We start from the raw sequence: 26,590 nt of genomic DNA on the forward strand, positions 1-26,590 counted from the left end.
CATGAACAGTAAAATGACAACAAACTCACAACTACCAATAACTGAATAAAAAACAATAAAAACAAAAATAAACTAAGCAAACAACCAAAATAGGAACAGAATCATAGGTATGGTGATCAGTCGGAGGGTTATCAGCTGGGAGGGAGAAGGGGGAGAAAGGGGAGAAAGGAGGAAATGGTCCAGGAATCAAGAAGCATAATTGGTAGGAATAAACTAGACGGTGAGATGTTAAGAACAGTATAGGAAAGGGAGAAGCCACAGAACTTACATGCACAACCCATGGACATGAACTCAGGGGAGGACTGCTGGAGGGAAGTGGGGTACTGGGCAGAGGGGGGCGGCAAATGGAAAAAACTGGGACAACTGCAATAGCATAATCAATAAAATATACTTAAAAAAAGAAACAAAAATATATAAGAAAAACAATGACAATTTTATTTTATAATTTAAGAATCAATTATTTCCTTTCAATTAGAAAATCTAAATGATTGAGTCTTTTAGCACCTCTTCGATAAACAGTAGCAAATTTTCCTTGTGATATATACCTACAGGATGAAGCATGAGGACTCCTTTGACTATACTGTCTATACTTCACAGGAAACTTAAAGCATGTTTTCTGTAAAAAATACTTTGAAATTATCAGAAAAAGGCCTAAGTTTTAAAGTTTATGTAAAGCTTTACTCAATCTTCACTTCCCTCTTTATAACAAAATGCTATCAGTGCATTCTTTAAAAAAAACAATCACAGAATAATTTTTATTTATAATGAAGTTATTCTCTCTAGACTTTAAATCACAGTTCACTCTTATAACAGAGAATCATTTTAAATAACACCACCAAAATGAAACAAAGACCAACAAATCTGCTATTGCATATCAATCTCTGTGATATGTTACGACAATATGTAATTAGTTTTACAGCATAGTCCACTTCTGGTTAAATTCTCAATAAACTGCTAATAATTACAGTCCTTTATATTGATACTGTTCTAAGGTGTGACAGATGCTGCTCTCCTGACCGCTTCAGATGTCAAACAATCAATCAACGCTCTGAAGAAAGGGCTGACTTCATGTGTAATCCAGTTACAAATGGAGAGCATGCTGTCAGATCCTTTGGTGTATATAATAATTCCTTTGGAAAGTTAATTGGTGATTGGTCCCTTAGAATTCTATGTTAAACAGCAGGAGTCACTGCCTATATATTTTGTGCCAATGTCCTTGACTTTTTTACTTCCACTGTTTTGTTTATCAGGTCATATAATGATGGCAGTCTTATTTTATCCATATTTTTGCTGTAAACATTGAGAAATATACCAAGGATAACTAACAAACCAGACCATATGTACCTAAGAAAAGGAGATATGAAAAAAATTAATATTAAGGTAACAATTCATTAGCCACAAAATTTGGTGATGAGTTCACATAAACTATGCTATGCAATAAAATAAAATTCTGCAATGGGAAGCCTACAGTAACAGTGCTAAAACAAAAATCAAAGTTTTAGATCAGATTAGAATTTCATATCTTTTATGCTAAGTATATATAGAAATAAGATATTTTACAAAATACTAAATGTAGTTCATTTGAATTTTGAGATTAGAAAATTCAAAGTCCAACTCCTACCAAAAGTCTTAAGTAAAAGTGCTGGATTGGTAAACCTGCCAATGGCCATCTTGTGAATACAATACAGCCATCCCACGAGTTATCCCAGTTGGGTAGAATAAATAGCAATAAAAAGGGGACACATCCAGAGAAAGGGGAATTGGCAAAGATTACTGTGATGTATACCTACCACATTCAGAATGGGAAACCAACTTATAGAAAACAAACAATACATGGATGGCAAATTATTTTGTGGTTACCTTTAATTTTATACATTGATAATTTATAGGTTTGAATCTTCTCAATTCCTAATAACCACAGTAAGTTTAAATAATGCCAATTTCAAATAAATCTTGACGGTAAAGAAAACAGTAAGGGCCACAAACTAAATCATTAGGGCACAACTGAAAAAATACTTCTCCACCTCACTGCTTTGTGAGAAAAGGCCGCAAATAAACCATCAATTTTAATACATATAATATATATATGAATCCAATGTATCTCTCTCTCTCACACACACACATACGCATGCAGACATACTATCCCACATATATGGTCTGTCCAGAAAGTTTCCAGCCATGTAATATAAAAAATAGAGACTTTTTGAAGAGGATATAAGATACAAGAAACATTGTACACAGGACAATGACACTTTAGTCCCCTTCAAAGCAGGCACCTTGGACCTCATACAGTTCTCCAATCAGCTCCCCTTCGGTATTTTCCTGAATTTCATCGAAGCTCTAAAATCTCTTTCCTTTCAAAGGTGGTTTTAGTTTTCACAAAAGCCAGAAATCACAGGGCATCAAATCTGGACTCTAGGGGGACTATAGGAAATGACGTTTCACCAAAAACTCTGCACAAGACGTGATGTGTGAGGGTGTGTTGTCCTGATGAAGCTGCCAATCACCAGTTGCCCATAGCTGTGGCCTTCTGAATCATTTGAATAGTTTCTGTGGAGGAATGTTCAAACTTGATGCAAAATTTAATGCAGAATTGTTGCTCTACTCGCTCAGTCATTTTGAATGTTTTGGCCACACAGTACACATGCTCACTCAATAGCGTCTACTGCCCCCACTGGCTAGTAGCGGAAGTTGACACTGTCCACACATGCATTCCAGTCCACTCCCTGTGGCTGCCAGGTTACACTGACGTCATGCAAACTGTTCTCGTTATATTAATAATGGCTGGACTTTTTCTGGAGACACCTAATACGTATATTTAATAATATATAACTATGTAAATATTTATATAAAGTTTATCTATTATATATAAATATATTTCCACTAGAACAAGGGGGAATGAATCCCTTGATCTTCACACATAACTCACATTCATTTATACTGCAAATAGGATCACATTTGCCCTGGGATTTTGGTTCCATGGCTTAAGTGTACAAAATGATTTCTTTAAAAATAATTACAAATATTTCTGAAGCAGAAGACATATCAATAAACTAGTAGTAGAGATGAAAAATATGCTTTATAAAGAATTAAAGATATTTAATAGGAAAATGAAACAAAGTATCCAAAAGCTGAGAAACTTGCTGAATTCAAATATACTTACTGAAATGTGAATGGTTTAGCAAAGAATATGAATGAAAGCACAATGGTCATCGCCTTTCTTCCTGTTGTCACTGTAGAGAAACAAAGGTTAGTTTAGAATGTGTCTACTGTCCCAGAAATATTTTGGAAATCACTCATTCACACATATTTACAAATCCTGCTATGTGCCTGGATCTATTTGAGGTGCAAGTCAAAAAACAAATAAGTCATTGTTGCTGCTACTATGGGATTTATAGTCTAGTAGGGGGACAGACATTAAATACTACAGTAAATGTTAAAGCACAACTGTAACGAATACTCAACTACATGGGCGGGGGTTATGCCTCAGAGAGACTTACTTAGTTTCAAAGGAAAGAAATGCTTTCTAAAAGAAGATATGATTAGGAGGAGCTGCAACCTAGTATCTTCATAGTGATCACCTCCAGATAAGACTATGTGAATCCTTATAAACCTCTTTGTCTGTATTAACTTCTGCTTGTCCTTTAAGTTTTTACCTCAAAGTCTATTATAAGGCCTGAAACCTTCCTCCCTTGTCTTACCAAGTAGAGATGAAACTGCATGTATCTCCATTATAGCTTTTCCCTCACTTTGCATTATCATTTGCTATCTTCACACTAGACTGTGTGCTTTCCTTAGTTCCTTCTCTTATTCATCCTTACTATCTCCAGACACTGTAGTTCCTAGAACTTACTGGTCAATGCATGAATGAATGAATACCAAATGAAGAAACTGTTTTGGAAGCATGTGTCAGAGCTTGATTTCCCAAATCCATCTTTCCTTTCACTTTAATAAAAGGTCCCCTGTTTTTAATTGGCTATGCCTTCTAGTCTCTCCTACAAATAGGCGTGATCATGGATTAGGTTTTGCCTAAAAAGTGTGAGGGGAAGTACTATATCTAGGAGTGTGATTTCTAGGAAGCTTCCATAAATAGAAAGGCGTGTGTTTCACTTTCTCTCCAACTCACTGCCTGGAAAAGGCAGCGCACACAGGAGCCTCGATTCCTAATGAGCAGGGAGACACCACACCAGCTCTAGAGGCAGCACAGCATAAGGAGTAACAGCACAGGTCTAGTGTTGCACGGACTCAGGTGGAATCCTGACTCTGCAATTTACAAGCTGCTGGACTATTGGATAAGTCACTTAACCTCCCTAGGCCTCAGTTTACCCAATTGTAAAATAGAACAATAATAGTGAGCACTTTCTAAGATAATTTCAAGGTTAAGATAAATAATACATGATACTTACAATAGTGCCTGGTACACAATAAAGGCTATGTACATATTAGCTATAATTATTATTACCATCTCTGGATTTCTTTTTACGAGAGAGAAATAAACTGGCTTGCACCTTTAAGACAAGGAGTGCATCTCACATTTCTTCATACAGGGCCCAATCAATGCATATGAACTGATATAAGAACTTTTTAAACAGTTAATATCTTACAGGCAAAATTGAAGCCCAAACTAAGTATACGAATTTGCAATCTTAAGAGCATGAGATGAATTGAAAGATTAGTGATATGGCCTAGTCTATAATCAAATTCCCTCTATTTACCATTTGGGATATAAACTTTAAAAAGGAGAGTCATACCTGAGCAAACAAAGGGAAAAATTTAGAATGCAAATATACTTGTAAAAAAAAGAGGTATTTGTTCGTTTGTTTAATTTACTCTGTGGTATTAAATAAAATATTCCCTAAAACCACAGAAAATTCAAATCAGATAAATGACTAATATATATGCATAATGGGTGCAGATTATGTAGATCTCTGGTGGAAATGATCAAATTCAACCAATCAAGACACAAAAGAGAGAAACGAAGCCCAGAGAAGAGGAGAGACTTACTCTCCAGGTCACAAGTCACTAACCGTCAGAGCTGGGGCTGGGCTCCGCTTCTCTGACGCAGCAAGCCACAGCTCTCCCGCTCTCTCTACACAGGAGATACCAAGAGCACTTGCCGCTTGTACTGTTCATTTGGCAAACACCACAATGTAGCACAGGGAATCATCTGTTGCCCTCATTGGGTCTCACCTGTGGCCCCTCATCTGTTCCCCCTACTCCTCCAAAGCAGAACAAATACAAATTGCATTCCTCTAATGTGCGAGGAAAGTCCCCACACAGGGCAAGTGCCTAATAATTATTAGTGAAAAGAGATGCTCATCTGTTGTCCTAGAAAGTGTACAAAAGAAAGGTCCAAAATACATCTGTCATACTTTTAAGTTCAATAAAACTGGAATTTTCAGTTATAAAAAGTGTACAAAGTACTATTTTTCTATGAAAATAAAGTTCCTTTAATGTATTTAAAAGCTGCTATTTAGATAAATGTATATAATTGATTTTAAAATTAAACCTTCAAAAAAATTAAACCTGCGCTCCATCCACTGAGCTACACCAGCCAGGGCGACAATTTTCTTTCTAATGAAGAGTAGATGCTGCCCTTATCTTTTGGTAAAGAGCATCAGAGAAAATTTAAGTGCTTAGTTCATAATCTATCTAAGTAAGTATATCATTCCTACCTGTTACAGCAAGAAGTGCACCAAAAATTTTAATCAAAGCCAGAACAAAGGAGATTCCAAAATACCCAGTGAGGGAAAAAAGAAAAGCATAACCATAGGTCCGAATTAGATTCTGCAACATATAAAAAAGCCTGTTAGGAAAATGGAAAACAAACCCTAAGGTATTACAAATGAAATAAAACCACAGATTTTAATCAACTTCTTGAGCAATAACAAGCCATTCAACAATGCAGTCAAGCAAAGATTCTTATTTAGTTCTGATTTAATGGAAAATAATGATGAAATTTAAAATCCGCAACTTTTACATCATGAATAGCTTAAACATTAACTTAGAGGGTAGAGCAAGGATAAAGGAAATTTAAATATAAATCATTTCATTTATGAAATAATTTCTGATCTGCATATAAAGGAATTATCAAATTATGTAAAAAAGTCTTTAACAAGGGGAATTAGAAATACAGAGGAAACTATTTAATGAAAGCTGTTTATTTTTTTTAAAATGTCATTAGTGTTTACCTTTGAACAAAATGTTACTGCAGGACCTAATCCACTAGTGCATGTCAATCCCAATAAAATGTATACAAAACCAATTGAATACGAATATAATACCTAGAGTAGATAAAAATAAAGCGGAAAAAGTGATATCAAACCAAAGGTAAAAAATAAAGGATTTCAACATGTGGCTCAATTAATCTAGTCAATTAAATTTGAGTAACATCATTGTTTCAACATGGCTTAACTTTCTGGAAATGATGGTTGAGTTTAACTGTTCTAAGTCTATGCATTATTTTACCTGCAGCATAATGTAACAGTACTGATCCTTCTGGTTACAAAATCATTCATTTTTTTCCTGGCTTAATTACTGAATTCAAACTAGATTTTAATGTTGGCATTCTAAAAATGTCAACAAAACAAAAAAATTTATAGCTACTTATTAAACACAAAAATCCAAACGTTAAGTTTGCAAAGACATTAAAATATAACAAAGATAAGCAGTATATTGCATATTCATTGCTTAATTTACCAGTTTTCCCACTGATCTTTCTATTCCAGTTTGTTACACTCATAAGCAAATCAGAATCAAACTTCAATACCTGCTACATGTGAAGTACTGTGCTAATAACTACTGTGTATGGATTGTTCCATTTATTTCTAACCACCTAGACATAAGTACTTTTAATCATCATTTCCCAATTTTCAGATGAAGAAACTAAAACAGAGAGGTGCTGCCATTTGCTCCAAATAACAGAGCGAGTACAGGTAGGATCTGGAGTTACCTTAGACCAGAGCCTGTGGTCTAACCACTGTGCTACATCAATTTTCTGATTACCTACATTTCCTTAACACTTTTATTTTTACCTTATCTAGGACGAGTGGTGATGATGTTCAAGAAAACTCAGACCTAGATGAAAGTTCCTATGTTCCTAGGGACTCAGAGCATCCCCACTCTCCTGACCAAAAACCCAGGAAAGCCAGTCCTATATGCCCTTAATGCAGTCTCCTCTACCTGTCTAGCAAGGTGGATGGTTATAAAATTAAAGTAAACACACACAATAACTCTCCTATATAAAAATACCAATTGGTTAGGAGATATATTGGAAGGTGTTATTTGCTGTAACAATGGAAAAAAGTTAAAATACCTAATAATAAGTTCAAAAGAAATATACTGGATTTATATGAAGAAAATGTTAAAGTCTAAGGGACATTTTACAAAGAACACTTGAATAAAAGGAAAGTCATACCTTATTCCTGGATTGAAAGAATCAAGGGTATAGATGCCATTCTCCCTAATTTAATTTATAATTCAATGCCATACCAATCACAATACCAATGGGATTTCTAGTTTATTTGGGGACATGAACACCCAAGAATAACTACTGGTAGTAACATTCTGAAAAACAAAAGGAACAATGGTGGCTAGTCCTAAGAGACGATAAATGTATGATAAAGCTGCTGTCAGCATATGGTTCTGGTGCAGAAATAAATTCAAAAGAATACAATTCTGGACCTTTGTTAAAATATGAAGTAATAGAAAGAAAATCATAAAAGCAATAGGCAACATAGGTAAAACTCTGAAATCTTAGTGTCAGGAAAGCCCTTTTCAATCATAATATACAGACGAATGGTGAAGGAGAAGATAAACTGGACCACATAAAAACTATCAACTTCTAAGAGGAAAGTAATAACCAAATACGAAGACAGGAAAAATGATGTATCAAAGGATTTTTGATATGTAAAAAATATAAATCATTGGTGAAAAATTTATCAAGCACTATACCATAAACTATCAGCAGTGGTAGTAGCATTTTTACTTTCTTATGTTTGAATGCATTACTTTCATGAAAATAATTAAAAACTAGTTTAAAAATGCAATCAACGCAATACCGTAACTACTTAATAAAATTATTATCACCATTTTGCATCTGTTTAATGTGAAGAAAAGCATGCTAGACTGTTTACCATTTCCGAATTGGAAGCATTGTGCAGTTTCATAGCCTTCTCCTGCACATTTCCAATGACAGCATCTGCGCACAGTGCCAGGGAAATAAGGATCACACCTTCAAGAGGCACAGGAAAAAAAAACCTCTTTATTTCAGCATAAGAATGAGAATCAAGATTTGTCAGTTATGATTGGGCTAAAAAACAAAAGCAGATCTTAATCACATTTGTCCTATAAAGCTGAGTATTTTTATATACAACCATCTGTAACAGACACATAGGTCAAGTAGGCAGTATTATTTTTTTAAAAAGCTAACTGGATAAACTGCATTAATGCTGTCACCATTATTGTTTCACTGTTAAACAATCGTTCTGCTTTTAAACTAGATTATATGTTTGAGAGGAATATTGTATTAAATAAATATAGGAGACATTCTTAGAAGATTTATTGGGATCGGTACTTAGTTACTTAAAAATCAGATGAAGAGGGAAACCATAAAAAATTACCTTTATTTTTTAAATGTTAATTTAAAACACATAAATATACATGCAACTATTAAGGTATTTTCTTTCAATGAGGGTCCTAATTAAAATTCTGTACTTTTTCTTTTGTTTAACCCCCTCATAAAACACATTCTCTATCATTTCCAAGTTGTTTGGTTGAAAAGTATTGTATGTATTGTATATATACATATATATAGTATATATATAATATATAATACATATATTATATATTATATATATATAATACATACAGTACACATATATATATATATATGTCATGAACCTCAGAAATAAAAAGTACATCAAAAAACGTAGGAACTTCTGAAACAACCAGGGTGTAGAAACCTTTCATATTTTTATGATACCCCCAATTTTTATAGTTCTATTCCCTCACAATTCAATAGTGATTTTACTGACTTGTCAACTAAATGGTTTCAATTAACTTAGTTTTTTACAGAAACAATTCTTTCTTCAAATTCAGTTTTGGATAATTCAAGTAAATATTTTATTATTGTGTAGTTATAACAACAGGTACAACTGGCATAAACAAATCCAGAAATCAACACACTCATACAAATATGCACATCTCTGGAGCAGGTGCTTAACTGTGAGTGTTTAGGACCCTGGTCACCAGTCATGGTGCTTTACAGAAAGAATACAGAGCAGCCTTGGTTACACCTGTGAGTCTGAAGAAATATAAGGGAGTTTTCTTTTTATTTTTTTCAAATAAAAAGAATCAAAGGTAACAGATAATATATGTACATGAATATGCACTTAACTGAGAATTTTCAAGTTTTCATACTTTTTCTTCAACTTGACTTTTTATTACCTAACTTGGGTATTATCTAATCATGTATTTTATTCACCAAACTTGATTCGGAATGCTCTTTTACTTATTTCAAATATCAAATCTGTCCTCAAAAGAAAAAGACACGGTATTACTGAAGATCTGAAAACAATGGCCTAGCTCCTACAAGGCTATTCAAAGATGTTCCAAAACTGCTCTGAACAATGGCAACAACATGAAATACTTTTATGAAAATACCTTAGTTGTATACTAAGGGGGAATATTTTAAAGTGAACATTTATTCAAATAAGTAAATCTGATGCACGCCTCTATACATTCAAAGTTGTATTTATGCCTGTAAATACAACCATTGTAATAGTTTATTTAATCTCCTTTAGATAATATACTCTTACCAATCAGGGATTGTGATAAGTGCTCATCAACTATTCTTAATAAGAAAGTATGGTTGGGTTCCAGTATCTCCATGAACTCAGAAAGGGTTAGCACTTAAGCTACAGTTAGAAATTATAGAACCACCTCTTTCCATCATTATCATCACCTCACCCGACCAAGTGTATTTGCTTTCACACCCATTATTTCATTGTCTCACTCTATCCTCTCGCTACCCGTGAGGCAAACTGTCATGGTTATTTCTGGGTAAGTGAAGCACAAAGGTATCTGGCAATTCAGCCACAATTACATTGGTAAGTGATTCAAACAGAATTTGAAACCATGTCTCTGATAGCAAATTCCGTGCCTTGTCTAAAACTGCATTTTCATTAAGTACAAGAGTCAATTTTCCTAGTTTTCAAGTATAAATTTCTTTTTAAATTTGTGGACATGAAAACAAACTGTTTCTGAAAAATCTAAACCATGCAAGAAACAACTGCAACTTTAAGCTTTCTCAGAGTAAGACTCCTTAAATAAGGACCACTTGTACTCTGAGTGGTCCAAGTTGAAAGAAAGGGTGTAGGAGGTTCTACCAGATCTCCTAGTTTTTAAAAGGATGCTCCAAGAGGCTGAAGTGGTTGTATTTAAATCCCTTAACTTTGCCTGGTTAACCAGATTAGTAAGGAAGGTTGACTGACAGTAGTAACAACAGTGAAGCTGATGTATATGATTTTCTTCACTATTTAATACTTTCTCCTCACAAATAATTATACTTACTATACTTTGTAATATATATTAAGTATGTCCAGAAAGTATCCAGGCAAGTAATGTGAAAAATAGAAGCCTTTATTGAAGAAGATACAAGATACAAGAAACATTGTACACAGGACAATGACACCTCAGTCCCCTTCACAGTAGGCACCTTGGGACCTCATACAGTTCTTTAATCAGCTGCCCTGCAGTATTTTCCTGAATCTCATCAAAGCTCTAAAATCTCTTTCCTTTCAAAGGTGATTTTAGTTTTTGGAAAAGCCAGAAGTCACACGGCACCACAGCTGGACTGTAGCGGGGCTGAGTCACCTGGTGATTTGATGTTTCACCAAAAACTCTGCACAAGACATAATGCATGAGGGCGTGTTGACGTGATGAAGCTGCCAATCACCAGTTGCCCATAGCTGTGGCCTTCTGAATCATCCAAATAGTTTCTTTCCATGGAAAAATATTCAATCAAGCTTAATGTAAAATCTGATGCACATTCATTGCTCTACTTGCTCAAGTGTGATGGCCACACAGTACACATTCTCACTCAATGGCATTTACTGCCCTCACTGACTACTAAGTACAGTGAAGTCGTCATTGTTCAGGCATGCATATTCCAGTCCACTCTCCCTACATTTTTAAAAAAATCTCCGAGAGAGGAAGAGGGGAGAGAGAGACATATCCACACACATATCAATCAGCTGCCTCCCATATGCACCCTGACCTGTGATTAAACCCGCAATGCAGGCAGATGCCCTGACTAAGGACTGAACCCACAACCTTTTGGTATATGGTGCAGGGATAATACTCCAACCAACTGAGCCACCCAGCCAGGGCAAAGACCTAGACATTTTTTCAATACCCTGTTCTGTTTTGGCAGGGTAGGAGATGAGATGACAGTAAAATAATTTTATGAGTAAAACTCAACAGTTAAGAGTGATAATATGTACACATAAATAATTCCTCCTAGAGTCTTTAGAATAAAAACAAGATTCCAAGAAGTATTTTTTATTCTTATTTATTTCCAAATAAGAATATTTATTTCCATATTATAAAACCTATTCTACTTGTAACAAAAACCCTAAATTTAAATTACAAAATTCCACATGGTACACTATTTCTGGTGGAAAGTTTAATCATGTTAAGGTTATAATCATATTAATACAGCACAGCATATCTTACCTTCTTTGGCTAAAACAATGACAAGTAAATGTGCAAGTTTCCATAAAGAAAATGAGAATACAAAATTACTGTGATTCTCCTATAATTCATGTATATATTTCCAATTCAGCACATAAGAAATTGATCTACCATGTACTTGGTAACAGAAAATTTTGACTGAGCAAACAGCTCTCAGTCATGTCAGAATACATGAGTAATAAAAACACTTGTTATATTTCCAGAGTTGTAGTATTTTTACTATAATAACCTTATAAGTAGAACTCCATAATTAAGAATGACAATATGTATACATAAACAAATTCTCCATTAAGTCTTTAGAACAAAAACAAGATTCCAACCCATATTTTTTATTCTTACTTACTTCTAAACATACTATCGCATCTGTTCTGCTTGTGAAAAAAATCTAAAATTAATTTACACATTCCACATGGGACACTATTTATGATGGAAAGTTTTATGTTAGATGAGAGAATTACAAATGTCACACCATCAATTAAAATCCTTATGAAACTGTAAACCAAACTGCCTACAAAATCTTGGAAGGCAATAAAATTCCTTACCTGTCAGGTTGAAATTGGGAGCAATTGTGCTGTCAGCGAGGGTGAACCATATCAGACCAAGGCTCATACACACTGCGGCAGACACATCTGCAACATTGTAACGCTTGCCTGTGTAATACAAACATTAAGTCAACTTCACAGTGGAAAGATCCAGTCAGGGTAGTTTTAGATCTCTGTGTTTAACCAAGTAGATCAGGGGTCTGCTTTTTATATCTGATGTCAAAAATATGAAGAACACTGGTTCTAAAAATTAAATTATCAGTGAGCACCACTGTGTCCTAATAAGTTAGATAGGAGATTCCATTTTATCTTGTATGATGGTGAGTAAATATGAACATTTAAAAAGTTAATGGAAATTAATGCCTCTTTTTTCTTTATATATAAGGCTATAAATTTTCTTATGGTTTCTTATAGTTTTCTTATAGTTTCTTAAAGTTCACAAAGTAACCAGAGTAATTATTCAGGCTATATAACTGTTTAAGTTTGCAAATACCATAATCAATTAACTTCTAGGTTAGTGAGGATCAACTTATTTTAACATATCCACATTTAAATAATAAAACCATGTAGTGTAACTTTTTGGAAGGATTGTAAGGGAATATACATGCCCAGTTAGTTATGATATTAAATGTGATGTTTAATAGGGATTAAGATAATTAATTTTTCCTATGTAAAATAGTTACAAGACATACTTTCATTAAAAGGTTTTTTTGCCAAGGCATCTTAAGCATGAAATGAAGTCAGGCTGTACAAGAACATCAGTGATATAGAACCAATTATGAAAACATGAATATTCCTCATGACATTTATACAAACAATTTATTCTGCTGCTTGTTGCTACCATTGCCTCCTCCTCCACTGCTCTTTCAACATAGCTTGTAACTTCATTGGAGCTCTAAGAAATCAATAAGCCAGCAGAACCGGTAAAAAAGTAGTTCTGCTCAGGTTAAGCTTCACTTCAATGTAAGAACTGTCCATTTGTATAATGGACGTAGGAAGCACTCTGAGCCCTGAAGAGTACAAGAATAAAAGAACTGAAGGCAGGAGCTTTCCAGGTACTTAGGTACTTCTGAGCTAGGCCCTCAATATGTGATCACAGTATTTCTGGAAATATAAGTAGATTCCAGATTAAAAGAATAAAGCAAAATACCATTTTTATTCTACCTGAGTTCAAATCGTTGATTTCAGATATTAAGGTAGAACACAAGTATTAGTATTCTTATAATACCTTATTTTTGTATGACTCAGAATTGAAACAATATTTAGAATGTTCATTAAATTAACCAAAGTTTAATATTTTTCCTGATGCTAGATGCTATAACATATCCTACTAGTTTTAACAGTATGAAAATATATCATTACTGTACCTTGAATAAAAACTCCTCCTAGCATAACAGGAATCAACTTGCAGCACTTGAAGATGACTTGGGTAGGGTAATTCAGGTAGCCCAAGGAAGTGTTTGATAACCCCATAGTGCCCACAGTTAGAAAAGCTATTACCATGTAGGTCTTTCCTGGTATTCTGTAAAAGACAATTTTAAAATCTTTATTTTGGGACCCAATTCATATTTTTTAGATAATGCTTTTACAATCTGTAAATGTCTACTTACTCTTTTTATTTGTTTAATGTTTCTAGAAATATTGGTAAAAAATCACTATTTTAAAGTTTTAACACTCTAGTTATATAAATTAACAGCACTAAAAATAACAACTCACCCTTATTTAATCAATCTTAAGTGAGAACTCCTGAGTGAAAAAGCGGTCTACAAGGGCCACTTAGATTCTTACTGTATGTATAAGGCATAAAAACCATCTTGACTAAACTTAGAAAAAATATTTTAAAATATTGGTTTCTATAATGGTAAAAGGCACCTTAACAAATTTTTAATTTCTGAATTGTTCTGTTTCTTGATGTTTCCACCTAGCTTTAGGAAAAATACATTCACCCATTCTGCTAGAGTAAACTGGGCAGAATTTCTCTAGAAAAAATACGGATTTAAAACTCTGGACATAACTTTTATTAGCACCTCTTTGACTCATCTCCAACTTTGCCTGTATTCTGTGAAATCAACTTTCTGATGAGGAATCTGACTTTCTCCTTATGAACCTACGTAATAAGTTATTTTATGATTTAAGTTCTATTTGAATTTCCTCTAGGAAATTCCTCACTTGGAATCTTCAGAATTTTTAGCTATCTTTCATTGCAAGCATAGGCTCACTTTGACTAGATATTTAATGGTCTACAAGAATAATCGTGTACACTGGTGTGACTAACAGAGGAAGCACCACACACATAATTACATTATATTGCCTCCTAGATCTAGTTCCTATTTGGGGCTCTGTGTTCATGTTTAAATCAAGGCAGTAACATTTTTCATATTTTTTATTATGGCTGGATACAAGGCAAAATAATTTACTGGAAAAATTCAATTAGAATGCAACATTTACAGTTACATTTCAATTTTGAGGCTTTTCCTACTTAACTACTAATACAGTGGTCAACATCTAAAATCCATATGGAAATAGTCTGGCATGCCTGTATGCATCACTGTACACAAACACTGATTTTTACACTGTGGAGTTTAACCCTCAGTGAGATATCATCAGGGAAGGAGGGTAACTCTGCTTCGCTAGGTAAGAGAACATGGGCCAGAAAATAAAAATTCAAGCCAGAAAAATCACTAGAAAGCAGCACAGTACAGGTAGGAAAAAAGAAAACAACAACAAAAAAACAAGCCTGAAACTCAGAAAACCTAAATTCAAAAGGATCCAACTCTATGAGCAACTTGCTATATGATCTGAAATCCCAACACTCCTCTGGGTCTTTGTTGTCTCATTGGTAAATGAAGAAGTTAGAGTTCATCATCTTACCCCTAGGACTCTCAAGACTTCTATTTTTATTTAATACCCCAGTTGCTTACCTCCCTAGATATGGGGGAAAAATTTTAACTTTACAAAGCTCGGTCAAAACCAATCGGACAGATCTGCTATATTACAAACTCACATAAAGTAATTAATGAAGTTACAAGGCAATCTTTCTTGAAAAATAAGTAGTATATTCAGAGTGTTACACTTCACAACGTGCTTCGCCACACTATCAGATTTGATCCTCAAAATACAACAGGAAGAATTTAATAAACTTCCCTGCGATCTTAATAGCTAATGAGAGGCGATGCAAGACTCAAATGTTTTCTGACTCTAAATCCTGTACTCGTTCATGTACACTGGTATTCATGTAAACACAGGAAGAAAGACAAAAACTAAGCAAAAGTCTAAAGATCAAAGCCACTTAAATAAATTCAGAGATGGGTATATACTCAGAAATAAATGATTAGGTGTATTTTCATTGTAACATACCTTTAAAGACTTTTTCTAAAATAGTTTTTCATGTGCTTTGGAATAAAAATTTTCAATTCATAATTGTATTCATTATACATTTACATATTCTTCTACTAAATTCCTTCACTTATGTTTAAATCAAACACAAATGATGTTACCTTCAAATATGTATGCCTGTATGGTTTAAAGGTTAGGATAAATAAACATGGCTTGGGGCCCCTACTCCATCTCATTTTGGTAGCTGAGAGGGAGGTGTATCTTTTTAAAATTTAACACTGAGGAGATAGTTTCTTTGTCACTTTTCATTTAATAGAGATAGTATTAGAGTCTTTTATTTTAGAAGCAACAGAGGTGCAGCAGTTTGCAATAGGTAATGAATCATAAAATGAACCTGGGTTTGTTGTATACTAGTCTTGACAGATGTATTTGATTATTGTCTGATTATTGTCTATTCTATCACCTATGGCTAAATCTTACAGAGTTTCAAAGAATGAAAATAATGAAGAAGATGTCTTCAGATTCAAACATTTTTAATATCACTGCTATAATAATTTATTGGCAATATACAGAAATTGAGAGGTAAATTAGACCCGAGAAGAAACACTGGAGATACAGATTTAAATACTGAAAATTTTATAGTTATCTTCATACAAACATCAAAAACATTTATGTAAGAAATAAAAGCTGTGAAAATGTTTTATTTTCACTCCGGGATTAAACATTTACATCAATGAAGACAGACTGTCGGTGCAATATTAGAGCTCATTACATTTTAAAGTGTCCAACATACCTGATTATTCACACATTAGGCTCTGATATGTCAGGATAGTCACTTACATTTACCAAAAGCTTATATTCAACTTCCTAACCACCATCTAATTATAATCAGAGGTAAGTTTTATTGCATATTGTACTATATGCCATTAAAAATATATGAAGGTATTTCTATAATCTATATGGCCAATTAAAATATATTGTCAAACAAGCTCTTTCAGTTTTGATAAAAAGAAATGTTATGAAGTTTCTCTGATGACTAGGAATGCAATCTCAGCTATTAGACAGTACAAGTATGACAATGTTAAGTAAAATCTATCTCACAAAAAATTACTGCAAATTTTAAAAACCACTATGGAAACAGGTATTGATATTTTACTTCACAGGTTTTGATATTTTTAATATCAAAATTATTATTGATACTTTAATGTAACAGCACTGTAAATCTTTCAGTTATTGCTTATTTCAGTGAAATTTATAAAATATGCATGCACATCTGAATACATTATCTTAAGATGATATATTTAATACAAGTTGAGCCTGAATTACATTTTTTGATAACTTACACTTAGAGATTATTTTTTCAATATGTAATGGAAATATCATATTTAATATTTTTATTAAGTTGATTATACTGATAAAAATGCTTGGGTATTAGATATGTCTTATTAATGGAAAATGTGTATTTCATGTATAATATACTCTGTGTGCCCAAAAAGCAGGATAAAAAATGTAACCACTATTAGTGAACTTAACTGTGAAAAAATAAAAACAAACATACTACATACCTTCTCCTTTTGTCCTGAATAAACTGAAGTTCTATTAGGCCAAATATGGAATAAAATGCAAATTGTACTAAAGTAAGGTACCAGCCATAGGACTTAAAACCCTCCATTGAAAATATTAATTCCTGTCAAAAGATACATGAATAGTGTTAATTTCAAGAGGCAGACCAATTTCCTCACAATAAATTCCTATAAATGCAACATTGTAAAAAAAACACTCAAATCACAAAACTTCTCAGAGGTGTAATCAGAGAAGTTAGGTGGCTTTTCCATGGAACTGACACTAGATAACCAGGTACAAAAATCAGGAGAAAAATTAAAAAGGTGAGGGGTAGTTATGAAGCTACATTATTCTATGCTTTTTTTAAAAGACAAAAATGAAGAGTTGCCCCCAAAATGAGAAAGGTAGCTGATCCAAGAACTCATCTACTATTCAAAAAAGCTTATTTCAATTTTAAGTCAGTTATCTCAGGCCTGCTTTTCTACACAACTATAATCATTTTAAATCAATTTAATTATTTTTGAATACTTGTACCACAGATTATATAAAATTTCTCTTTGTAGATGAAGTGGTTACTTTACCTAAACATGTCATACCATGATGTATGATATATATATATTCTGAGTGTGTATGTATATATTCTGAGATTTTATATATATATATATATTCAACTGTATTTTAAATAATTTTTTTAAAAATGAGAATTATGTATGAATTTTTCCTCAAAGAAAAATTCAACACACCCTTTAAACAGACCCTGAACTAGATTTTGTAGATTTAGGATATGAACAATTCCTCAAATTAAGATTTCATATTCAAGTAAGTCTGCAAGTTTTTAGGATTTTTCTGGTTTATGAACTATGAAACATGAAAGTAGTTTTATTAAGTATTTTGGCACTCCGATTTTATATATATAGCTAACTTCATTACAAAACACCATTTTCTTTAAACTATTTTAATAGGTAATTATATGTAAGTTAGTAGCAATGTCAGTCTTCACAAAGTGATAGTGGTGTTACAACACAATTATGGTGATTTATCTACTTTTAAAAGAAACTTTGCACATATTATTTACAAATTAAAACCTCTGATCATTATTAAATAGAAATGATTTGATGAAACTCATACAGTAAATTTCTAATTCATTTTTTTGCAACAAACATTTCTCTTTGTTTCCAAGCTATTTGGTAAGAACGCTGTATTTTAACAAAAAAAAAAAGTTTTTTCAACAAGAATTCTAAATTTACTTGATAAAATGTACTGTTCTTTATTGTTATTCACTGACACCAGAAATTTTACACCATTTTCAAGTGACAAAGTCAATTATTATTATAAATATTAAGATTTTTAACTGATGTTTTGTTTTTCACTAATACTCTTCATAGTATTTTTATAAGCTAAGGAATAGTCAAAAATCACCTTCTTTATATTTAATTTTATATTTCATCTCTGTAAGATAATGGAAAAGAATACAATGATTAAGCTCAATCTGATTAATATTAGAGAATACCAGAAATATCTGCATTTGAACAAAAACATATCCTTTCCTTTCCTGGAATTATAAAAGGTTCTCTCATGTTAGGGAATTGAATTAAAAAAGGCAAAGTTGGTAATGGATGAATATACTAATGTACTAACCATCAATAATATTAGTCCATTCAAACATTCTATTTACACTAGCTTGGATCCTCCCATCCAGCCCAAATCTTTGAAGGTCAAGAATCTCCTGCTGATCAAATGTACACATCTATGCCATAAGTGAGACAAACTTTGGCAATGTTAGAAATGTTTCATGCAGGTAAAAGAAAAATCTTACAGAAAAACAAGGTTCTGGCAAAGTTAGAAAAAGAAACCAAGAATGAAAGCACAAAAAAGAATAATTCAATAATAGAATTAAAGAGTTGCCTTTGGAAAAATATAAAACACCCTGATATACTTTTCCAAAAAATGACCTGTTATTATTAAGCTATAAGAATCAAGAATGAACTGGAATATGGCTTTCATGCTATCATTCAATTTTATTGGAGAATTATGGTCCAAAATAGCAATCAATACTTGAATTATTCACTTTTGAAAAGTAACATGTTTGTAATTATTATCTGTATTTTGTTAAGTATTTCATGTTTTTTCATAATTTTAGTTTTTTAAGATTTTCTCAGCTCCCTTTTTCTTCCTTAAAATATTGAATCATGAAACTGAGACCTCATTTTTCAGCACTTACTTTTAAGAAGCCCTTTTCTAATACTATACAGAAAACCTCATATTTGTGAAGAAACTGGTAACTCATAAAGGAAAACATCTTGAACAAAACCATTAAGTGCTCTTATTGGCCTTAATTGTTATAAATAATTGCCATAAACAAATAACTATTTTTTACCTGTAAATATCCATAAATGAGGTAAAATATAAAAACTCCAGCAACACATATGAAAAACTGAGTAAGTTTGTTAAATCTGCTGAGATTTATGCCAAGTACTATAATGTCATCTATTGATTTGATGTGTGGTGACATTGTTTGGGTTTTGGATGGGACAGTTATAGAAATATATTTCCTGGGGTTGTTGAACTTGAGATCCATTGTTTTTATTTTGCCACATTCAGTGCTTCCAAAGTTATCTTTGGTTTCTTCTCCTTTGTTCAGTTTTTCTTTCGCTTGTTGAGCTAAGTCCTAGAGAAGGAAATAAGCAATTTAAGTAAAACATTTGGATCATAAAGTATAATGCTCCAAATAACATTTCAAATCACACTTGAAAAAATATACAGTTAAGTCTCGTCTCTGGATATAAACATCTGAATTCCTCTATTTGAGCTTCCAATCAGCCAAAAACAATGTTAACTCTCCAATTTATCATTAGCTGGTAAAGAGCAATACAGCATTAAATTAAGTATATACCACTCTCATTTCCACAGCAACAAACCAAAAGGCAAACCTGTATTTATTTCATCAAAGAAGTAAACATGCCTTTATTTTCATATGTAGTAAGGGTATAATTTTTAAAGCCCACAACAGTTTGATGCATAACATCTTCAACAGTAATGTCAATTCTTATCTGCAGAAAAGAACCTATGCTCTTCTAAATTCTAAGACAAATGGAAAATATATTTGCTAATGACATTTAAAAATAAAAACTGTAAGTTATTTAAAAGGTAGATTTATCAGACTAGAGAGAGGATAATATGCTTTAGCAATAGCATCTCTTAGGTAAAAACAACATGTTTTCTTTCTTTGGAGAAAATAATTTTAATTAAAAAAGTTCTGGGGGTGGTATTGTTCAATGGGTATAAAGTTTCAGTTTACCAGGATGAATAAGCTATAGAGATCTGCTAAAGAACAAGGGTGCCTATAATTAAAAACACCATGTTGGGCACTTATCAGAGGGTAGATCTTATGCTAAGTGTTCTTAACACCACAAACACACAAAAAGGGGGACATAAAAAAATTTTGGAGGTGATAGATATGTTTATTACCTTGATTATGGTGATGGTATCACAAGTGCATGCATATATCCAAACTCATCAAGTTGTACCTATCAAATGTGCAGGGTTTTTTTTTTATATGTCAATTAAACCTTAATAAAGCTGTTTAAAAACAAAAGAAAAAAATCTTTGGGTTGCAAAAAAGCTGGGAAACACATCATTTTTGTTAAGTCTGTAAAAAAGAAAACCACGAAGTTTCCATAGATGACTGTCAATTGCTCTTTGTATTTATACAGGGTGGGGCAAAAGTACATTTACAGTGTTTGCATGGAAAATAATACAATAATTAATAAATAATAACACAAGAATAAACTTTGTGTTTTACCTATGCACAACTGTAAACTTAAAAATGTAAAATATTAAATGAAGGACTCTATTATACTTTAGGAAACACTATTTAATCAATAGTATTGCTCATCTTTCTAATACTTTGCCACTTCTTACACACCTATTGGCAATCTTATGAGCCACAGATCTATGCCAGACATAGAGTTAAATCCTTCTGGCACTTTTACTCTCAGACATCTGTGCTAAAATACTGACATCTCTACTAAAATTTTCCACAAAGCATCTAAAATGAACATGGAAGTAAATTCATTTCCTTTGCCTACTTAAGGCACTAGCATGGGAAAATCTGCTCTGTAAGGCCTTCCATTTAGGATGCACTTTTATTAATCAGAACATCACTGGTCTGATCATGTGACTGATAAAGAAGACCCTGTGAATTGACACCCAATAACTGTGATCCTAAATGTTTGCCATATTCTTTCCACTTCAGGCATTAATGATATTACTAATCAATAGCTAAAGAAATAAGGCCAATGTCCTTGTGGTGCAGGAAAAATAATCAAGCATAAAGTTAAAATTAGTTTGCAAATTTTAACTAATCGACATTTTGCTTTATTTTAGAAGTTCACAGTCAACCCTTGAAACTAAGTACAAAAAATTCCACAGTTGTGAAATAGTGCCTGAGTCCTCTTACTACAATCAACACACATACTTTGCTTTAGTGATGTGAGGGAACAAATAACTGCTCAAAGTGAATTCAAGGGTAGCTTTGCTAGCCCATCGTGAAATTGAAAAGTTATAAATAACTGGTGACAATGACCTACTGAAGTCAAAATTATTACAGTAAATTTATTAATCTAGTAACATATAAAGTACAAAAAAAACCCAATTAGCTAAATTTTTTTCAAATGCTGCTATATCTTCCTTCCAATTCCCAAACAATCCCAATTCACTTAGAAAATGTTTACCCAAAAATCAATTCTCAACAAACACACACTTCTTGTCACATTACACCACCCGGTCCTCATTCAATATTTAAAATAAAAATAAAGTGGGGGAGAGAATTAAGCTGCAAAGATTGGACTAATCAGCATAACTTCTATGAGAAGTTTATGCCAAGAATTTAATAACCTGGTCAGTACAATCACTTTGTACTTCCAGTCAAATGGACAGCAGATTTAGGTAGAAACCACAAGAAGCTTCTAACTAAAATGCAGTCTTGAGGAAAGCAGGCAACTGATACCTCTCCAGAGGTCTAGGACGCCCCTGTGAGTGGCCGCAAGCCCGAGAGTCCATAACCGGGCTGGAGGGAGTTCCGGCCAGTGGGGGGGGGGGAGGGCGCCGAAAGGGGAAAAAGACATAGCGCCTCCCTAGAAACTATGACAACAGGTTTCTGTTCTTTAAAAAATGAAGTCACCCGCGTTCTCAACCCGACCTCATCCTCTCCCTGCACGCTCCTCACGGATGAGGGGAAGGTTCTCTGGGGAGAGGGGATCTGGGTCCCAAACAAGGAGAAAGGCCCGGGCAGCGTAACCACTCCTGAGCCGGTGCGTCACCTGGAAGGGTGACCCCAGGCTGGATGTCGCCAGCCAGACGCGGCGTCTCCCCCTCCCCAGGTCCATCCCCATCACCTCCAGCTTCTCCACCTCTTCGCCTACTCCAGCCTTTTCCGCTGCAGCTGCCACCTCCTAGCCAAGGTCCTCTCTAAGCCGGCCTTTCCGCGCGCCACTTCCGCCTATGTGTCACTGCGCGCCTGCGCAGCTCTACAGCCCCGCCAGCCTCCTGCAAAGCCTCCTGCAGCTAGTGGCGAGGACGTGGTTTCCTCTTGCGCATGCGCTTTCTACTGAGTTGGGACCTGGGAAGAGTGCCGCTTTCTCTTAGTCGGGACCTGGGAAGAGTGCCGAGGTGGTGAGCGCAACCGTGTGAGAACTGCACTTCTTTACTCTTTAGAAATTGCGTTGTGGCCACAACCGCTGATGGGGTCGATGTTCTCATCCTTTGATCGGTGCTCCGCTTGTTCCTGGGTCTCAGCCTCTGAGGTTCTGCAGCCTCTCTGTTGGCCTGTGACTCCCTGGCTACCCCAGCTCCCTGGGCAGTCCACAGAGGAGAAGTCCACGTCAATGGCCCTGCGCTGGAGTTTGACAACTTGGCCAAATGAAGAAAATTGAATCCAAATTTAGAAACCCTTGGGGTTCCCTCTTGCTTCTGCTTACTGATAATGAGACAGGGCAAAGTCACACCTTTCTCCGCTTCCATGTCCTTTGCCTGACTTGCACCTGCTTTCTGGTGTAAGTGGACTGAAGTAACACTTGGGTTGCCTCTGACGTTATAATTCAGCCTGTAGCTACCAAAACCCGGGCTCTTTCAACATAACAAGGTTGCCTGTATTGTTTTGACAGTGTCACTTAACTGCTCAGAATGTAAATCTCATAGCTTGACTAGCCATCAAACTCCTAAACATTTATCCTGGGTTTAGCACTACAGCTACAATTACTGGGGTGTAATGATGTGAAAAAACAAGATGGAATAGGTGGTAGTTGTTTTTCAGCAACACTGGAATGATGTGGAAGGCAAATATTGCTATAACAATGCTGGACCATTTTTGAGTGCATGCTTTGGATATCCACAAAGGCATGAATTGGACTAATATGTGTTAGAATCCAGGCAGTTATTATAGCTTTAAAAATTTCACAGGCATTATACAGAAAGAACATTTGTGTTTGTATTGGGTGTTAGGGCTTCTGTTAAAGCATGACAGATATCTCCCATTGTAAGTTGTTGTAGACCTCTCTGCCTGGGTTCAGGAATCGTAACTCTCCCCCCCACCCCTACCCCGTGGCTAAGGGTGAGTGGTGGCCTCTGGAATGTGAGCTGCAGGAGACAAAGCTTGTCTCTGGTCGCAAAGGCTGCCTCAGTTTCCTCTCCTTGCCCCTAAAGCTTGGTTGGAAGTCAATGACGGGTAAGACCCCTCACAGCAGGGGCAACCTAAGCCAGACTCAATCACTTGAGAGTCCTTCATGGAAGGACTCGGAGGGCTGCAACAAAAAGGGAGCAGTGGACCCTTGCCCCCCAGCTTTGACATAGCCTGAGTCCCCATGTACTCTGAGAGAAGCACTTCCTGGCTCTAATCCTTTTAAGCCTGAATACTGGTTGGGGATGGGTGCAGCTCCTTTCCTTGCTAGAGCATGTCCTTGGGAAAAATCTGGCATCACAAAGACTTCCTGATAAACTTGTGAAATCTGCTCTGCCAAGAGTACTTTCATTCATATGTTAAAGGTTTGAGCAGGAAACCCTAAAACTCTGTTCCTGATAGACTCTGACTCAGACTAAGCCCTCAGATTTCTTTGAAATGTTATCTACTATTTGATCCTTGACACCCTGTATTCCTGTGTATTACAACCCAATAAAAGCCCCTGGAGGAGGGAGCTCAATGCCTTTTTCCCCCGAGAAACTGGCCACTGCTCAAGGCCTTTTTCCTTTGGGAAAATGGCCACCTCTCCTCCCCAAGCAGACCACACCATGTCTCAGTCATGATTACTCTCATCTCTGGTGGCTGGGGGGACTTGTGAGGAAAGTCACCCCCACAGCAAGTGCGTATGGGGCTAGGCATTTTCATTTAGTCCTCACCAACATGATTGGTAGGTGTTATCAACATTTAAAAAAAATTGAAATTAAGGCTTGGAGAATAAAATTTTCTTAGAGAAGTAGTAAATGACAAAGGCTTTCGGTGATGCCATACTATTACCTAAATAATATGGATTTAATACTGTTAGTATATCGTAAACAACAGTTATTGAGTCCCTATTAAATAGACATGTACATTGGTCATATTCATGACCCATCAATTACAAGTATGAGCTCCCTGCCCTCAAGGAGTTACGGATATATAACAAAAAAGGTAAATGCTGGTATAAAACAACTTACAGTACAAAAGGTGTCATGAGGCACCATCCATTCATGGCTGCACAATTGCAGTAACTTAATAGGTCTTTCTACCACTCTTTATTTCTCTACATCCAAATTCATTCAGCAGGTGGAATGACCATTTCAGAACCTGTGACCAAATACACATTTTTCTGCTTAGAACACTTTTATGTTTTACTGTTTTATTTAGATTAAAGTTCAAAATTTTTCTTTTTTCCTTTTTATTTTGATTGTTGTTCAAGTACATTCTTCTGCCTTTTACCCCCATCCCAGCCCACCCCTCCAGCCCTTCCCACCTCCCTCCCATTTCCACCCCCGCTAGTTTTTGTCCATGTGTCCTTTATACCTGTTCCTGTAAACTCTTCCCTTTCTCTTCTGAAATTCCCTCCCCCCCAACTCTGGTCACTGTCAGCCTATTCTCAATTTCACTATCTTTGGTTATATTTTGCTTGGTTTGTTTTGTTGATTAGGTTCCTGTTAATGTGAGATCATATGGTATTTGTCTTTCAGCACCTGGCTTATTTTGCTTAGCGTAACACATTCCAGTTCCATCCATGCTGTCACAAAATTTTTATTGTGACCTGTAAGACAGAACTTGATGTTGATGGACCATATCCACAGCAGCTCTTCAAAGGCCATCTAACCCTCTTCAAGCATATAAGCATCAGCACTCTAGGCTTACTGTTCCTTCTGCATGTAATGCTGCCCTCCCAGATGTCCACAAGCAGGCTTCCTCATTTTCTTTGGGCCAGTACTCAAAGGTTCTTCCCTGACAACTCTGTCTAGGACAGCTAACCCCTGTGTGGACACACACACACACACACACACACAAACTCTATCCTTACTCTGCTTTTCTTATCTTCATAGCAATTATGATCACATACTACATATTGTCTGTCTACCTCACCTCTTTTTGCTATTGTATATTTGTTCTACAAGAGCAGAGATTTTGTCTTATTTATTTACTCCACCGTCAAGAAAGAGGCTTGGTGCATAGTCTGTACTCAGTAAGTACTGTGTGAATGCCAAACGAGTGTTAAAATAGTAGAGTGGAAATTCAGAATAAATATTTAAGATATTGGCTGGAGTGGCTTATGAAGGCTTCCTTTAGAAGGCAGAACCAAAATGATGAGGAGGATTCAAATGGGCTTACCAGGGGGGAGGAAAGGGTAGGCCAAGCAGAGTCAACCAAAATAAACAGAAGCATTAAATAAGACAGTAATCCAATCAACAGTGATGCTAATAGGCTGATTTCTAAAAGCATAACTAAAATAGGAAAACTGCTAAGAACCGATCTGTGAGAATTCATCTTGCCTCATCAAGGACTAATAATAATTTCCTTTAGCAAGACAACTTTGTAAGGGCATTTGTGTGCTTCTCAAGTACTGTATTTTTCAGACTGTAAAATGTCCTACCCCCAAATTTGGGAGGAAAAGCAGGGTGCATGTTATAGTCCAAATGTAGCTTATCTGGATTGCTGTGGGGTGGGAAGGGGTGACAGTGGAGCGGGGTCATAGGTTATTAAATATTTTACCATATTTTTTGCTTCAATTTTTTCCCGTATTTTCCTCCTCTAAAACCTAGGTGCGTCTTATGTTCCAGTGCATCTTATAGTCCTAAAAATATAGTAGTCCTGGTGAAATTGAGTTCTGGTTGCCCATAGCAGCAACTTCATTGACACACTGTTATATCATCTTTTATATTTT

General features: G+C 34.9%; 1 protein-coding gene across 5 annotated transcripts; it reads right to left on the minus strand.

Moving 5' to 3' along the window:
* Positions 1 to 733: 733 nt before the first annotated feature.
* On the minus strand, positions 734 to 22,704 carry SLC35B3 (solute carrier family 35 member B3). Of its 5 annotated transcripts, XM_037045384.1 has the most exons (12): positions 22,592 to 22,704; positions 20,664 to 20,774; positions 20,089 to 20,276; positions 19,573 to 19,863; positions 17,198 to 17,319; positions 13,664 to 13,818; positions 12,297 to 12,404; positions 8,136 to 8,233; positions 6,192 to 6,284; positions 5,676 to 5,787; positions 3,164 to 3,233; positions 734 to 1,344 (listed from the first exon to the last, which is right to left on the minus strand). In XM_037045384.1, exons 3-12 carry the CDS (start codon positions 20,095 to 20,097, stop codon positions 1,194 to 1,196), a joined length of 1,209 nt encoding a protein of 402 aa, XP_036901279.1. In that variant the 5' UTR covers positions 20,098 to 20,276; positions 20,664 to 20,774; positions 22,592 to 22,704; the 3' UTR covers positions 734 to 1,193. The 5 variants fall into 5 exon arrangements, with proteins under 5 accessions (XP_036901279.1, XP_036901282.1, XP_036901280.1 ...); XM_037045387.1 differs by lacking the exon at positions 20,089 to 20,276; XM_037045385.1 differs by lacking the exon at positions 6,192 to 6,284.
* Between the last annotated feature and the right edge of the window lie 3,886 nt (positions 22,705 to 26,590).

Source organism: Sturnira hondurensis, unplaced genomic scaffold (genome assembly GCF_014824575.4).
Source record: "Sturnira hondurensis isolate 20B ecotype Veracruz unplaced genomic scaffold, ASM1482457v3 Scaffold0004271, whole genome shotgun sequence".
NCBI lineage: Eukaryota > Metazoa > Chordata > Mammalia > Chiroptera > Phyllostomidae > Sturnira > Sturnira hondurensis.